The sequence below is a fragment of the Lachnellula hyalina genome (genome assembly GCF_007821495.1).
Source record: "Lachnellula hyalina strain CBS 185.66 chromosome Unknown contig00020, whole genome shotgun sequence".
NCBI classification, from domain to species: Eukaryota; Fungi; Ascomycota; class Leotiomycetes; order Helotiales; family Lachnaceae; genus Lachnellula; species Lachnellula hyalina.
Genome location: NW_022157134.1, coordinates 280,349 through 296,547, shown reverse-complemented (window position 1 = coordinate 296,547; position 16,199 = coordinate 280,349). Strand labels below are relative to the sequence as shown.

Here is a 16,199-nt window from a genome sequence, read left to right as displayed (position 1 = left end):
GAGGGGCTTCAATGCTATCGCGGTGTACTATGCTGCGCTTGCGCTGTGGGTGTACGGACTTCTGTCGTCTGGCGCTAATGCTAACGCCAACGACAAGACCGGATTCTTGGGTGTGGGTGGTGAGGGAGGCGGGGAAGAGGTCGTGCTTAATGGGAAGGAGACAGCTGGGGTGAGGGATTTTAGATCGAGTGGGGATGGAGTTCCTGGATTGATGGTCGTGAAGGAGGACAGAGAGGAGTTCGTGCGTTTGACGACTACGGATGGCATTTTAAGGGTGGCGAGGGAGATGTATAGGAGTAATTTCCCGGTTCGTGATGAAGGACTACCGCCTCTTGTAGAGAACCTGGGGAATCTGTTGAGGGATTTGGGTGAGCTGCCTGGAAGCAGAGTTAGTAGGGCACCGAGTGAGGGTGTTATGTGAAGAATCAACCGCACGACGTATATCAAAATTAATTGCCCAAGTATCGATACTTTTGTTACCTGCAGTAAACGTTCTAATGAGATAGTAACACTCCCTATAACTAGCTTTAGCTATAGTATCACCTCCATCGCCCCACCAACTTCAATCCCTCTCTACCCAACCTCCACACACCCCACCCAGCAACCGGCAACAACACACTAGCCGTCAACCCCAACCCGATAAAAATCCCCTGCTCAAAAAATCCCACCGCATGTCCCTTTCTCTGCCCCGTAGGCTTCAATGCCCCCACCTCCCCCGGAAATTCCATCTGAGTCACGAACTCCGGTCTCGGTACAGAAAACATACCCGGCGTATAGCGCGGATGCACGGATACGGGATACATGGTCGGACAAGGTGCGGCCGGTCCGTAGAGGAGGGGAAGGGGAATGTGGTTTGAGAACGATGCGTGGGAGGAGATGGATTGCGAGAGGTGTTTGGTTAGAGAGGGCGTGGCGAAGTTGTATGTTGCTAGGAATGTTGGGCTAGGAGTGAGGGGATTAGCGGCTTGGAAGTTGATGTCGTCTAGGAGAGGAAGGAACGTAAACTTACGAGGATAGTTGGGAGAATATTGCATCTGTTGTGCTTGTGCTGGGGCGAACGAGGAGGTATTGTCCCGCGATTTTGGTGGTTGGGGGGTTAGATGAGCTGAGACTGTTAGTTGGCGATCATGATAGACAGCGTCGGAATAGGGAGATATACCGGTCTTGAAGAACAACAACTTTCAGGTTCCCGGTTTTGGATGTGTGGACTACAAGTTCTCCCTCGGCAGAATTGCTTTCAAGTCCCTGCGAGTTCCCATCTGAAAGGCTTTTCTCATCCGACGAAACAAGGCTATCGGCATATTCTATACATCCTTGTACGAATTCTTCGAGTAAAAAGGAGTTGACAATCACTAGATTTGGCGAGTACGGTGAAGTGTTATATGGAGGAAGACGAGCGGTTGCGATTGCTCTCGCTGCTAAGCCGATATTTGCAGTCCGATCGATGACTGCTAGAGTTCCGGTTTGTGGTTGTGAAAGAAGTTGTTTGAGGTCTGAAATGGAGGCCGTGCTCTTTTGGTCGACAGTCAAATCGATTTGGGAGAGTTGCTCATTATTAAGCCTTATGTGGGAGATGAAGAATGTATCTCTATCAAGTGCAGAAGGAAGGATTTCCATCAGCGCTTGGTCAAGTTGAGAATCGGGGTATTCTAGCTATAGATCAAATCAATACTGGGACTATACACTCAAATGATGAAAAGGTCTTGCGTACCTCTAGCAAAACGCAGTTTCCCGCAGCAATGGCAGCCGCAAGCGGGGATACAATCGAGTATAACCGCGTATGATTTGTTGGTCGTATGGCAACTATGCCTATTCTAACTCTTCTGCTCAGATTATCTTTCCCTTCTTTAACTAAGTATTCGTCCTCCAGAGATTTCTCGAAATCCAGTGTCTCGTACATCTTCTGAACTGCATCCATGGCTAGCATGAATTCCTTCTGCGCATCTGAAGCGGAAACCCCCGAGTCTTTTGATATTGCGTCGCATGTTGAGCTGGAATTCTTGCGCAATCCTGAATCGAGTTTTAGGAGCTCGTTTTGCCTATGCCGGACATTTTCTGTTCTGCCGTCAATGACTGCTGATCGCAGAGTATCGATGCCATCCTGGAGAGAATCCATTGGCGGCGTAATGGAAATAGTATGATATTTGAAAAGTAAAGAATTTGAGATATCACCAGTACTGAACAATAAACACAAGGCTCTGAAAACCATCCAGGTCGTGTGGGGTCCCGGAGCTCAAAAGTTGGAGAACCTTGTCGCCCGCAGTGACCCGAGTGGGCCGTCGGAATGTGGGTGGAAAATCCAATTCTGAAACACAACAGCTTATAGTATCAAATCCATACAAGATTGGGAGTCTATGATTGCTTTGTGAACATTCATCATTAAATTGCTTCCACTTCAAAGCAAAATGAGTACAACATCAACAGCAGGCACGACCATCACCGCGCAACAGCTCCAGGGAGTATTGAGTGACTACACGGTCCGCCTCACTGGAGATAACAGCACCACTAGGCACGATGGAATAGAACCGCCGAATTCAGTCGAAGCGCCTTCTGTCGACAATCCGCCAAATTGGCCGAGAAGCCATTATCGAGTACCGGACTATCGACCTGTAAATAGAAATTTATGTGATCCAGAGGAGCGGCCAAAGGGCTCGAACGCTGGAGAGTTTGCTTTCCTGACGATCATGTTCACTGGCGTATATCTCAACTCGGTCGGTGATCCTTTTCCTTTTATAAACGAGCTATATGCTGATGTTTTAAAGGCAGCAGCGAAGATATGGGGAAAGACAGGTGGGCCGTACTTTCCTGGGTTGTTTAGGTATGCAATTGGGGGCGAATGGTAGTAAGTGTGCAGAGAAAGGAAATGGAAGAGGCAAAACGATAACGTTGAGGAGCCTTTGAGAGTTTACACTGTGATGGGGAAGATGTCAAATTCTGGTTTCGTGGTGTTGCAGAGGATAGATTGTGCAATGAAAAACATGGCAATTACGGGCGCAATTACAGGCGGCGGCGTTTCACATGCTGCTTATTCAGCGCATCGCTTAAAGATGTACCCTAAAAGCTTCTGTAATCTTCTCAAGGGTTGGGTTGCAGTCTCATCAATCCTCCTGCTCATCTGCATCATTTCCATGTCTACATCAACGGATGAAAACCTATAATTCCAACGATTGTTGCGCTTTAGTGACTTCATCACCACATATAGTGTGTGAAAGGGTATTTCGGGACCGCATCTCAAGTCGCTTCAAGTGAGCGTCGGCCCCACCTCAAGAACAGTGAGCGCCGCGGTTCTTGAACCGGGTCGTCCGTCCAGTGACCAAAATTCCCCACCTCGAAGCTTCACGCTTGTAGACTTCAAGTATATTGTCTCTTATTTTTTTTTTTACATATTCACATTCCATTTGGTAATACAACCTGTTGTTTCATCATGACTACAACGAATGCTATTAAAGATTTGTTGGAAGTTCACGAGGATAAAGAGAGCAATTTGGTTTTTGAAAAGAACGTCTCTATTCCTCGAGAATCAACTTTTCCCATCAGATGTAATGTGTATCGCCCAATTGCTGCTGAGGGTGAAAAATTCCCTGTTCTGGTAACTTATGGTCCATATGGGAAAGACATCCCATACGAGAAGTGAGACTCACTTCACTTCTATTAGCTATGAACTGACTATATGCAGCTTTCACGCAGATTCGTTCCGGGAAGTAAATCCCGAGCACAAATCAGAATATAGCGCGTGGGAAACGCCAGATCCAGTGTTCTGGACCAAGCATGGCTACGTTGTCGTTCGGGCTGATGAGCGGGGCTTGGGCCAGTCCCCTGGGTTGCTGGATACCATGTCGAGAGGAACAAGCGAGTGCTTTTTTGATGTTGTGGAATGGGCCGCTGTACAACCCTGGTCGTCTGGAAAAGTTGGTCTGCTAGGAATAAGCTACTACGCAGGTGAGTAATGTGTCTTTGCGGAGGAAGTCACCACTGACACAAGTAACAGGAAGCCAATGGCGAGTAGCTGCCAGGCGCCCAAAAGGGTTGGCAGCAATTGTTCCTTGGGAAGGTATGTCTGATTACTACCGCGACCGTTGCAGACACGGCGGTATACTTTCAAATGCCTTTATTCGATTTTGGTGGAACCGGCAAGTCATCACCAACCAATATGGCAAACCTGGTCGTGCAGCAGCGAAATGGGGTGAAGATACCGCAGAAGGTGATCTTTCACCTGAAGTCCTGGCCGCAAATAGACGTGATCAAAATGATGACAATGCCGCCAATCACTTCCGAGACGATGACTACTATGCATCTAAAGACTTCAATTTGGAGGATATTGAGGTCCCAGTGCTTAGTGTAGCGAATTGGGGCGGAATATTGTTGCATCTGAGGGGAAACGTGGAGGGCTGGACCTGGGCTGGATCTAAATTCAAATACCTCCGATTCATTGTTGGACGACACGACCTCCCATTCTACTACCACGACGAAGTTGAAGTTCAGAAGAGCTTTTTAGATGCATTTCTCAAGGACAAGGACTCGGCCGGCTGGTCTGAACCTGGCAAGGTGGCGCCGGTAAGTATGGTCTTGCGCAAGGGCAATGTAGGATTCAACAACCCCGAATTCGAAGCCACATATGCTCGGCGAGAAGAATCCACCTGGCCTATCGCACGAACGCAATACACCAACTACCACCTCCACCCTGATGGCACTCTTTCTACAGCGCCGTCTTCGGTCCCAGGGATGAAATCATACCAAGCACTTGGCACACTCGACAACCCACAATCGCTTCAATTCACAACGCCGCCATTCGAGCAAGACACTGAAATCACCGGCCACATCGTGGCACGTCTGAACGTCTCTGTATCCGTCACCCCGGACTCTGATACTGAACACGAGAAAGATATTGACCTTTTCCTCACCCTCCGTTACCTCGCCCCATCAGGCGAGGAAGTCCACTACACAGGTACAGCAGGTGACCCCATCCCTCTCGCCAAAGGCTGGCTACGCGTCTCCCAGCGCAAAACCGACGATAAGAACCCCAAACACCGATCCTACCTTCCATACAGGAGATACTTCAAAGAAGACGTACAAGACGTGCAGCCGGGAGTTGTCTATGCTGTTGATGTTGAGGTGTGGCCTACGAATGTGCTTGCTGAGAAGGGGGGACGGTTGGTGCTTGAGGTTGCTAGTGGGGATACGCAGGGCAGTGGGGTGTTTCAGCATAATAGTGAGGTTGATAGGTTAGTCTTCTTCGTTATGGGGAGAGGGGGGACTGGCTTAGGTACGTACTGACTGTGTTTTTAGGTCGAAGAGCAGATTCGCGGGCTTGAATCACGTACACTTTGGAGAAAGGCTTGAAAATTATGTCACGCTACCAGTTATCCCAAATAAAGGCTAGGCAGAGCTAGTTAAAGCTTTGGGCGCTGATATCGGTCTCCTAGATTAACGTTTGCAGTGTGTTACATACATACATGTATGGATTTTGAGAATCGCGCTGTATGTAGTCTTTGAATCAGTAATGACATGTCTCCGATTACTTTGCCTTACATTTCCTTATAAAATAAATCTCACGACTTCACTATGTAGTAGAGAAATAGAGCTCGAAACACATTGTATAGCAAAAAAGTGATTAATTAATTCAAGCTATAAATGTCTCGGAAAGAAAACCCGACCGATACAAAACTCTAATTTCACAACATGATACCAAATCCCAACGCCCCAAAGAATTCCCCACATCGAGAGAGATCATTGCTTCGTCATGAGCCGTAACATCCCCAGCATCTGTTGCCTAAAAGTTCTCCAATGGATACGGCGTTTCCAAGGCTTTTCTACTTCTGAACCCCCATCGATTACGTTGCGACTGTTTGGTCTGAATACTTCTTCTAGCAATCATTATGATCAGCTCTGTTCTCCATCACGACAACATGCCATAAACACATCATTGTCCACCAACGCAGGACTATCAAAACACCCATACCCCTTCACAACGCTCATCTCATCTACGCCGGCACTTTTCGTCTTGAATGACCAACAACACGGCTCCTTATCCTCAACCATCTCCACACGCCCCTCTGATTCTGCACTTCGTCTCCAGAGACAGACCCCAAACACACCCAGTTCAGAAATGACTGGGCCTTTGTAAAGACCTTGTGGTGACATCAATAAATTCTGAACGTTCGGGGAGGCAATTTTACTCATGAGGATGTAACGACTCCATGTCTCTTCCGGCGTACATGTCAAGAAGGCGGGGATTGAAGAGCCGTAAACGTTGTGCCCTCCTCCTTCAAGTGAAGGCTTCAAGACGTACCCTTCTGAAGCCTCTTCGTCCATTGCGAGCTTTCTCGCTTCAAGCCCAGCAACAGATGTATCCATGGGATATAGCCGCGCAAACGTATTCGTGATAGCGACAGCCTCACCAGATGACGATAGAAACTGCCGCAATACCCCCGGTATAGCTAGCGCTTGCTGGACTTTCTTGAAAGTTATCAAGTGGGATAGAATAGATGGGCATTTCACCGCCTTCGATAGCTCTACCCTCACTCGTGCCTCCCGTGCATCTCCACACCCAGGTCCGCTGTACTCCTCGGGCTCGAACCCAGCGCGGAAATACACTACGCTGACTTCCAGCGGAGCTGCTGCTGGGCGAGACGGCGGGTGGTAGAGGAGTTCTCGGGTGGGTGTGAGGGAGGTGTGGGCCAGGACTTCGGGGGTCAGCTCTACGCGGAAGGTGGGGATGTTTTGGTCCCAGAGTGCGTATTCGATGGGCCGTTCGTCTGCGATGTTGAAGTTGCGGGGTTGCACGACGAAGAGGATGCAAGTCTGTTCCGCGGCTGGTGACTTGCGGGGTCCGTATATAGTATGAGCGGCGATAAGACCAGCTGTTACGGTGCTGAGGGTGTGACTTGGCGGTAAGTGTGATGCCGATAGGTTGATTGGCGTTGTCGTGTCAATGGGTACAGCTGGTAAGTATGCTCCGCGTCGCTGGAGACACCGATGCATGTCTGAGATGAGATTGCTGTGTATGCCTCCCGCACAGGAAATGGTGTTGAATTCAACTTGCTTGAGTTTTACTTGGCCGGCTGGGTTGGCATCAAGCATATAATCTGAACGGAAGATCCCCAAGGTGTGGTCTTGCACATATCCCTCCTTCTTCACCTCCTCATGAATATCCCATAGAATCCTCGCGAACTCGTCGTCCTTGAGCGTCTCATATAGCCACTCTTCATCTTCGGCAACCCTGGCATACAGTTTATTGTATACTTTTTGTAGACCAAGTGCTTGTTCGAACAGCTCTTTGGGGAAGAGGGTGGGGAACAGACATGCTCCAACTGGGTGAGTGAGAACGGTGCTGTCTTGGTCTGTGTTGACTAATTTCAGGAGGGAGCCATGAGTTATCTGCCAATCTTTGATATCCGAGACCAGGTCCTCCAGCTGTGAGTCTGAGAAGGGCGGGGGGTATTCCATTCTTGGAGAAGCATTTTTGTCATGGTTGGTGAGATGAACCATACAAACAGCACGGGTTACTTTGTCCATGAAGCGTGAGATAGATCATCAAAAGCCTCCATTTGTGGAGGTCGTTAATAGTGAGATGATAATAAGAATCAGAGGGTTGCAGGTGATTAACAAAGTTAAGGGGCCTCGCTACAGGCTAGACCCTCTAAAACGGCGTCATTTCAAGCGCTTGTCGACTGAGATAAACCTTTACCCCCACATATCCGCTGACAATGCGGGGAAAACTTATATTTTCGGACTCAGCCTGTCAGCCTCGTGAGCGATCTCCTCCCTCATTCCCCGACCCACAAGATAGTACTAAAGGTATATGTTTATAAGTACTTATTTTTCCGCAGTTGAATCAAATGAATTTGATGCTTGGTTTTAGACTATGGATATAGGTGGTGCTGATACTCGATTGATTGCTTATATTGGATTTGCTGAGGTGGATAGGAGGTTGTTGATATGGTGTGGTTCTACTATCTTATTTCTTGAAAGCTACGGAGTAAAGGGTTGGTATAGAAATAAATGTGTGTGTGCGTGAGTGTGGACCAGGGAATTAGAGGAGGAAATAGAAGTAGAAGAAAATAGTGTTTTAGTGTGTTGTGAATACGGAGGGTATGCTAATTACAGGAACTGGGAGTTGACGGTGCGGTGTTGGTAGCTGTTTCCATAGTATTCGAATGGCGTTTTGGAGAGGTTGTTGCGATTGACAAAGTTTAAATGTTGCAGGGGCGGGAATGTGGATGTGGGAACGCCAAGGACAGGGGTCGAGATGCCAAAAGAGGTTGATGCGGTAGGGGTTGGAGAAGAAGGGCAAGGAGGAGATACTTGAGGAAGAGCGCCAAGGTGTCAATCAAGTTGATGTAAGAAGCAAGTCACAATTAAATGCAAAGTTTGAGACGGAAGAGACTTTTCAACCTCGGTTTCATTTGATTGTTTTAGTGATAGATCTTACAGCCATTCTAACCCCTTGCCACCCCGTCCTGTTACAATGATCCATTCTATACCCAAAACACAAAGGAAGAGCCAAAAACGACAGTAAGAATAAAGATTTGAACACGTCCTTTGCAAGACCTGCTCCTATATATACACAACCCCTCTTTCGCACCAAACCAAAAAAGGCACAACAAATAAAACAAATCGTAATAAAACAAAAAAAGAGCGCTCGAGGTCTCGATAGGGGCAAGGTTAAATTTCCTTGCCCCAAATGATGATTAGTAAAAAAGGAACGCCCGTAAATGTTGGTATCGAAACGACGGGGGAAAAACAGGCGCTGAAAAGCAGTTATGCAAGCAAGCATCTTTCGCGTCCACACTTGATCTCATTTCAACATCAGCCGTGAAGTTCATAATCCTCCTCTTCCTTCATTCTCATCTTCCTCTTCGGTCGTTTAATGTCGCGTGCTCGGAAACCCCGAGAACGCAACGGCGCTCAAGGTAATGCCAGCAGAAATCGCATTTTCTTCTCTTTTTTCCTTTTGCGGGTCTTCTTCCTTTTCCATTTCCTTTTCTTTTTCGTTTTCGAGTGCATTTTCTTGTTGCTGCTGCTGTTGTTGCTCTTTCTTGTCGGATTCAACCTGATCGCCCATGCGATTGATCTCCTCTTCGACATCAGCGAGCAGCGCATATACATCACTATCCGCATAAATCCGAATACTCTCCACATCGCCCCTCCTCGAACAGATACTCTCCGGGCTGCTCACGCCAACTTCCTCCGCCAGCCTCTCTGGACTATGCATCTTCACCGGACTTCTGGGCGGGGTATTCTCTCCATTCGCAACAACAGCACTAACTTGGGTTTCCGCTTGTTGTTGTTGTGGTTGCTCGGATTGCATGATCAACGCAGCAGCTACATGTTCTAGCAACTTCTGCCTGACTCGAGTCCGACGATTGTCGGCTTGCTCGAGCTTGGATACCCAGTCGTCGATACTAGTGTCGAGTTCCGAGAGCGCTTCTTCTTGCTTAAGCATGCTTTCGTGCGAGAAGCGCGCGACGCGCGGCGAGCGCAGGTAGGTGCAGATTCTCTCGTGGAGATTGCGGCGGCCAGAGCGTAGGGAGCGGTGCGTTTTGCGGAGATATTCGCAGCGTTCATCAAGGCCGCGGAGTTCCTGATGTGTGTCAGTACAAGGAGGGAAAGGAAACGGATGGCCGAACTTACTCTTGAGAGGGACTCTACGTCCTTGGAGTTCAGGACCTCGAAGCGGGATGCTTGGCCCATTGCCTGTTTGCGGATGGTTTCGATTTCTGATGCAGGTAGGGCGGATAGTATATCGGTAGGGCGGTGGCCACTCGGGAGTAACTCAAATGCTTGTTGTTCTATCGAGGCGCTGCGTTTGCTCAATTTACGTTTGAGGGGGCTTCCGTCTTCTCGCTTCTTGGGCCGTCCTCGATCCATTATGGATGCTTCTGATTCCCCTCTTCGGTGGCCCATTGTAAAAGCTGATCGTTGAGTCGACTCTGACTGACCTCGAGAGTGACCCATGGGACTGGGCGCGATGACAGGACCGGTCCATGGCTTCGGTGAGGATCGCCCCTCTAGGGCTGAGCTTGTTGGCGTGGTGGCATTGCTACCTGTACTTGGGATGGTTGACAGCGGTGTGTTGGAAACGGATGTTGGAGCTGTAGAGAGACTCGTTGTAGAAGACATGGGTGTGAATGGAGAACTTCGGCCATGGGAGTATATCTCTTTCATCCGCGCGGATTTTGGTGGAACCTCAGGAGGGGTGCTTTCTGAACGAAGCCTCGTATTTGAGATTTGCTTGATAAATCGTTGTTGTGGTTGAGGCGAAGACGTTGATGGGATAATGAGAGGTGCTAGTGACCTGGGAGAGAGGGGTCGTGGTTTTGGCGAGGACGAATCAGCTCGGTTCCGCCGACCCTGAGTCTTTCCAATATCCGATATAGCCAGTTCTGCATTCTCGTCCAGTGCAGGTCCGGATATACATAATAGCATACTCTCTCCAAAGACATGTTGACGCCAGCTATTGCCAGGTGCACTGATCGAACGTTCATGGAGTGGTGGCCGGCCAGGTATAGTGGCTGGTAAAGCTTGTCAGGATGAAAAATTTGTGATAATTAGGTACCTTTGAAGAGAACTCACGAGAATCCATGGCAACTTCTTGCACCGTCGTCATGGGTCCCAGCTCTGGAACAGACACTTTCCGTCGACGAATAAGACTTTGTTCTCCTTTTCCCTTCAACCTTAGAGCACTCCCAAGTATCGATCGGTCCTTCTCTACAGTTACGTTTTGCCCCGCTGATTGTGACGGTATCGATGTCTTGTCTGATTCCGGACTCTTTCGACCTTCCGGACTCCTTCGACCCGCTGCTACCGATGTCTTGTCCTTCTGTGGGAATAACTGATATTTGCGAGGTTCAGATGGTTGATGCATCCTCCAGATGTACTTCTCCTTGTCATCTGAAGGTGTAATATCTTTAGGCTAAAGATTTTTAGCAAGCTGTCGGCTGGGAAACTTTTTCAGGGTAGAGGAACGTACTGAATCATGAGATGGTGATGGTGACAACTCTCGGGCGATAAAATTATTTAATCCCAACGCGTTGCCGGTGTCGACCATAAAGTCCGCGATGTGAGCCATTGTAGTCAAGAATACCTGCTTGACGGACAACTCTAAATATAACAAGACGACAAAGCAAGATCAAGCTCAAGGAAAGTATTAGAAGGAAGAATGAAGAGATCCACCGGTACTTGGTATCTGACCTGAGATCTCAATCCACTGGACGAATGTTCAAGCTAAAGTCATGGACGGAGAGGATATACTTATGGAAGCTCATGGGAATTCAAGCACATGGACCAACCCCAGGATCGAGTAGGCGAACCATCAGCAACTAAGAAACCCCCTCGTTCACATAAGAAAAATATGCGGTAAGGATCACTAGTCACCAAGCTCCAACGATGGTGCCGGGTGCAGGAACCCTGGCAAGAAACATGAACGCTGTGGCGTCCGTCTCTCTGAGACACCACGAGGAGCGAGGAGGTTTGCCCAGGCATAGTTAGGCGAAGATATTCTCACAACGGTCTGCATGTAGGCCTGTCTAGAATGAAACCGCTTAGGCCTGCCCATGTCCATGCCCCTCGGAGACCAGCCAAATCAAGCAGGGTATGAGTGCACCGTGCCCCGGATGGTAGGCTGGTTCTTCGCTCCTGCATGAGGAACTGGAGGGTACATGACAGGACTCGAGCCATTGAAAATTGCTGGCCCATGTCAGGCCCTCGTTCAGTGCCTATCACTGCTATCACTAGACTTGTGCGAATTGACGAATAATAATGCAATTGATTTCTAGATACCCGCAAATTCCGTGCTTATTGGTATGAATGGCTAGGAAAAGTACGAATCATGAAAATCAGAGAGAGTCAGGTAAGCATTTTGCACAGACGTTGATTTTGGGTTAAGCAATTTTGAGTGGAGTGGCTAACAGTAGTGCGCGGAGAAAGGGGCTGGGATAGGTTGGCCTGCTTAGATGCCCCTCTTAGTTACAGATTGTTCTCGTATGAACAAGAAAACAAAACAGATTATGTTATATATGTTATATATAACATCATATAGCTCCATAGAAGCGAAACTACAAACAAATTTCATCCAAGTGCCGACTTTTGTAATATCCTCCCCAAACTGCTGATGCACTCTGGTGCTTGAAATTACTTGACAAAATCGATGATCTTCCCAGTTTTCTCCAATGTTGCCTTGGTAATTCTTGTCGCATGAATCTGGCCTGATCCTCTGATTTCTCGGTCCTCCCCATCCTCAGCATCGAGGCACAAATTTATATAAGTCTCATATCAGGGGATATGGGTAGTTATTGCGGTCATAGTATGCTTAAATTCCTTGAACTTAAAATCCCCCAACAGAGCCTTTGACGCTTAAGCAAGTCATACAGTATACCCAGGTAGGTAAATACGTACCCAAGTACAGAGTGTTGTAGTACCCTCCCCTGTAGTAGGAGCCTTTGATTTCAACGTCGAGCGTAAAAACAAGCCTCAAAAGTTCCCCATCTCAAGAAATGTCTTTCGCAATCAAGCTTTTCGCACAGCAGCGCGCACTTCGCTTCTCTTTCAAGAACCAACCCCGTAGGAATGGATTAAGAAGTGGACGCTATCTAGTCGCAGATTTTGCAATCTACTTCGTAGATGTCCTCCTGCGAAATCTAGATGCCATCCACTTCTCAATCTACAGTACTCGGTATATACGGGCAGAGAAGCCTTTTACAGACATTTTCCCGTGACAGTCTGTGCACAAAGCAGCTAGGCATCAAGTTGAGTAAGCCGCGGGAGGATTCTGTAACTGCGATGGTATCAAGATTGTTCCGGCTGCACAGTACAGTTCATCCCGGCACAGTACATCTCAGTACAGACACCGGTACAGAAAACCTATTCCTATTCTCGTATCGATCCTCCGCTTTCAACATCACCACCTCCATGGCTAAGGACTGTCCCGGGTATGAGTACGAAGTACTCCGCCGCTTGCCGCTCGTTCGTCCGGCTGCAAACGATCTCCGAGATGCCATGCGGATGGATGGGCGCCGGTGGAGATCACAAACGCAGCGAGGATTCAAAACGAAACGCTGTGTCAAGTGGTTGCAACTGCGCTGCGCTTCCCTCCCATCTCGAACGCACACCGAATGCCTGGGGATTTTGCGGAGGCACGAACTGCACACTACAACGTATGCAATTGATGGTTTTGAGGCATGTCCGACTCGGATAGCATCCTATTTCAGTGTCCCACGAGGCTCAGCGAACTCAAGCTCTGGTCTGTCTTTCAGGATTTGAGAATCAAACCCGAAATCCCCCTGGAAAAATGTCGATGATCTTGGCCCGAAGCCAAACTACCAAAACCCACAGCTTGCCGAGCAAAGGCCTGGCAGGCTACTATACCCAGTGCTACTAAAGCTTGTTTCGAAGATTCAAGAGATCATGAGGCTTGGTTTAAGTCCTCCGCACTTAGTTGATGCTTAAGCACTAATGCCCAGGTTGAGGCAATGGGGAGACTAGCTGAAGAAAGCTTTTCGGTTCTTCGCAATAAATGCCGGCAACGTGGCGATAAGCAGTGCGGGGCAGATCATTTGGTGAGGGGCAACCTTTCTCAACTACAACCCTATCTTCTTTATGCATTCGAGCCCAAAATCACATCACAAACCAAGGCTATAATGGTGCAAGTCAGAGTTTTGAAGTTCAAGATCTTCTCTGCCGAAGATGCACCGGGGCGGGAGATTTCGTGCAGAGCCCTCTTTACAAGTCGAGTGGTTTCAAAGTTTTGATCTACTCCGAGTTGCTGCATCGTACTCTACTTGGTACGGAGTATTTGGTACCTGTAGAAGTAGATGCAAACAAAGAATACTCCGTCTTTCACTCCACCATCTTGCATATAAATTGATTTCCAAAAGACGTTGCATGCAAGAGACACGTTCTGCGGCTTTCTACAGGTTGCGGTTTGCTGCACAGTTCATGCGGCTTTTGATCTGTGCGCACTGTTCCCCTTGCATAGCATAGCATCGCCAGTTCTTGGCTACTGTACTTCGTACCTACCATTTCCTATAATCTCATACCTCTCAGAAGAATTGTATTTAGCCAGCTTTATCAATGTTCACTACTGCAGTAGTCTGCAGTAAGACAAAAACTCATCACTTGGAAATGAGCTGGGCGCCATAGAGCCTGGATTTGGACATGTTCTTGTGATTTAGTGTCTCGTCTTGGACAGCATTGCAGATTGCCCCCAGACCCAATAGGGTAGGAGGTAGGAGCTTCACGGCAAACGGCGATGTCCTTTTTTCGAAATATTAAGGAATGGTCATGCAAGAGACTCAACTCGACGGCTCTGCAGGCTTCAGAACTCCAGCGACCTTGATCTTTAGAATAGGAACCTATTCCTACCCCTCCAAACACTACCAAAAACCCCGATTTGAAGGAACAATGCGTTCTGTTCCTCTTCGCTAGCAGAAAATATCGAAACAAAACAAAGCATTCCTATGTCTGTATAAACGAAACGTTTATAGGACGAATTTTCCGGAGAAAGACTCCGGGTACCGCAGATCGAGGAACCTTTGTTTTTTTTTAGCGAACTGCGCATTTCTATAGATTTGAGGTCCGAAGTAGGATAACGATCTGCTGACTGCAATGGGAACCCGGGTACGAAATTTGAAGCCAGAGACCCGAATTCTTCGTACATTGCTACTCTTTGACCTTCACTTTGGTGGCCAATCTTTTCTCTTCTGGAAATTCGTCAGATAAAGTGATAGCGATGCACCATGCATCTTTCTCCAACTGGCACGCATGCATTGGTGCGCATCGTACGATTTTCATAAATCGGGTCATTGTAGAGACTGTACTTTAGCGACGGTCAGACCCCCTGACAAATAGCCCTATACCAGCTGCTCGATATAGCCTAGGGGGGCATGTCTGACGTGCCTCCGGGCCGGAGCAGGGATTAACCATTGGAGACAGCGGACTGGGGTGCCATGAGGCACTTGAAACCAAGAGCTTATCAACTGTTATCGTGATGACTCGGAACTTTCAGAATTGTCACATCCATCGAAGCCTCATAACTGCAATATTTCCGCTTTATGACATTACTGCAGGTACAAAAAAGCGTTGATGTGTGATAATTTACGCCTGAGTATCACGAGCTCAATCTCGTTCCTCGAGAATAAAATCCTTTGCGGGAGAGGAACCATGCAAGGGTGCAAATACTTCGCACAAGAGAACCGTGCAACAAAACGCTCGAGCAACGGTACGGCACGATACGGAGTACGGAAGCTCTGCAACCGTGGGCCCAAGAAGAGATTAGTTTGTCAAAGCTTGACATGACGATCGAGCAATTTGTAATAAAGAAAGGGGGATTTCAAGTCTTCATCGCCCTCTCTCAGATTTCAGAGTTGCAACTTCGTAGAGCAGCCTAGGCAGGTGCCATGCATTTAATTATTTTCCCCGGGAATGCGGTCCTGATATCGGTCAGGCAGCACCTCTCCTCTTTATTATTTACTCTACCACGTTTTTCTATTCCTCGGAGAATAATGACATAGGTACAGTAATTTACCTTACTTCGTTTCCCTCGGTTCGGTTTCGTCTTGAATGCATCGAGATCTAAATTCGTCTGATGTATGTTTCTCACTTGCTTCTTTCGGATATATCTCCTCGGGGGAGAAGCTGCATCTTCGAGGATAGTTCTTTTTAACGTTAATGATTACTTGCGGAAAAATAGGAGGCTGGCTGGGTTGGTGGGGACAGACAGACACACGATCCGGTGCCTGCAGAGAAACATGGCATACATGGTACTGTAAGCTTCGTGTGCCTCGTGGTACGGGGTAGTCAGCGGGGGAGGAACCAAAAAGGTACCACACAACACCTTATAGGAGGATCCCACGGAGAACGGAGGAGGTACGGTACTATGATTTTTAAGGTACAGTAGAAGAATCCGGAAGTGCTTGCAGCAAAATTGCGTCAGATACTCGTGTGCACCTGTGAAGCGATCCTTCCGCCTGGGAAATCCCCAATCCAACCACATTTTAATTTTGTAAGAACAGGAATGCAATGTGTGGGCGGAAAGACAGAACCTCGAATCAAAAGGGGTGTGCGATTAATTGACGGACTGGATTGGATTGAATGGGAAAAGGGGAAATGCGAGTCAGCAGCGGCTCGTGTGCGCTCTAGCGGCGTCGAAGATAGGTGTATCGAGTCGTCGAAACGAAACAGCCATCTTTGCTTTTGCTACA

General features: G+C 48.1%; 5 protein-coding genes across 5 annotated transcripts; 2 read left to right on the top strand and 3 right to left on the bottom strand.

Annotated features, from left to right (window-relative positions):
* Nucleotides 1-654: 654 nt before the first annotated feature.
* On the bottom strand, nucleotides 655-2,116 carry Aldh3b1 (Aldehyde dehydrogenase family 3 member B1; the record flags this gene model as incomplete). Its single annotated transcript, XM_031147909.1, has 3 exons — nucleotides 655-928; nucleotides 1,160-1,653; nucleotides 1,712-2,116. The coding sequence occupies 3 exons, from the start codon at nucleotides 2,114-2,116 to the stop codon at nucleotides 655-657; spliced, it is 1,173 nt and encodes a 390-aa protein (XP_031008010.1).
* A 289-nt stretch (nucleotides 2,117-2,405) lies between these two features.
* On the top strand, nucleotides 2,406-2,843 carry LHYA1_G002934 (uncharacterized protein; the record flags this gene model as incomplete). Its single annotated transcript, XM_031147908.1, has 2 exons — nucleotides 2,406-2,711; nucleotides 2,763-2,843. 2 exons carry the CDS (start codon nucleotides 2,406-2,408, stop codon nucleotides 2,841-2,843), a joined length of 387 nt encoding a protein of 128 aa, XP_031008009.1.
* A 581-nt stretch (nucleotides 2,844-3,424) lies between these two features.
* LHYA1_G002933 (putative serine esterase) lies at nucleotides 3,425-5,380 on the top strand (the record flags this gene model as incomplete). Its single annotated transcript, XM_031147907.1, has 4 exons — nucleotides 3,425-3,630; nucleotides 3,677-3,939; nucleotides 3,989-5,222; nucleotides 5,287-5,380. 4 exons carry the CDS (start codon nucleotides 3,425-3,427, stop codon nucleotides 5,378-5,380), a joined length of 1,797 nt encoding a protein of 598 aa, XP_031008012.1.
* A 500-nt stretch (nucleotides 5,381-5,880) lies between these two features.
* Nucleotides 5,881-7,446, bottom strand: gshB (Glutathione synthetase; the record flags this gene model as incomplete). Its single annotated transcript, XM_031147906.1, has 1 exon — nucleotides 5,881-7,446. One exon carries the CDS (start codon nucleotides 7,444-7,446, stop codon nucleotides 5,881-5,883), a length of 1,566 nt encoding a protein of 521 aa, XP_031008011.1.
* A 1,420-nt stretch (nucleotides 7,447-8,866) lies between these two features.
* On the bottom strand, nucleotides 8,867-11,071 carry LHYA1_G002931 (uncharacterized protein; the record flags this gene model as incomplete). Its single annotated transcript, XM_031147905.1, has 4 exons — nucleotides 8,867-9,583; nucleotides 9,634-10,514; nucleotides 10,576-10,915; nucleotides 10,973-11,071. The coding sequence occupies 4 exons, from the start codon at nucleotides 11,069-11,071 to the stop codon at nucleotides 8,867-8,869; spliced, it is 2,037 nt and encodes a 678-aa protein (XP_031008014.1).
* Between the last annotated feature and the right edge of the window lie 5,128 nt (nucleotides 11,072-16,199).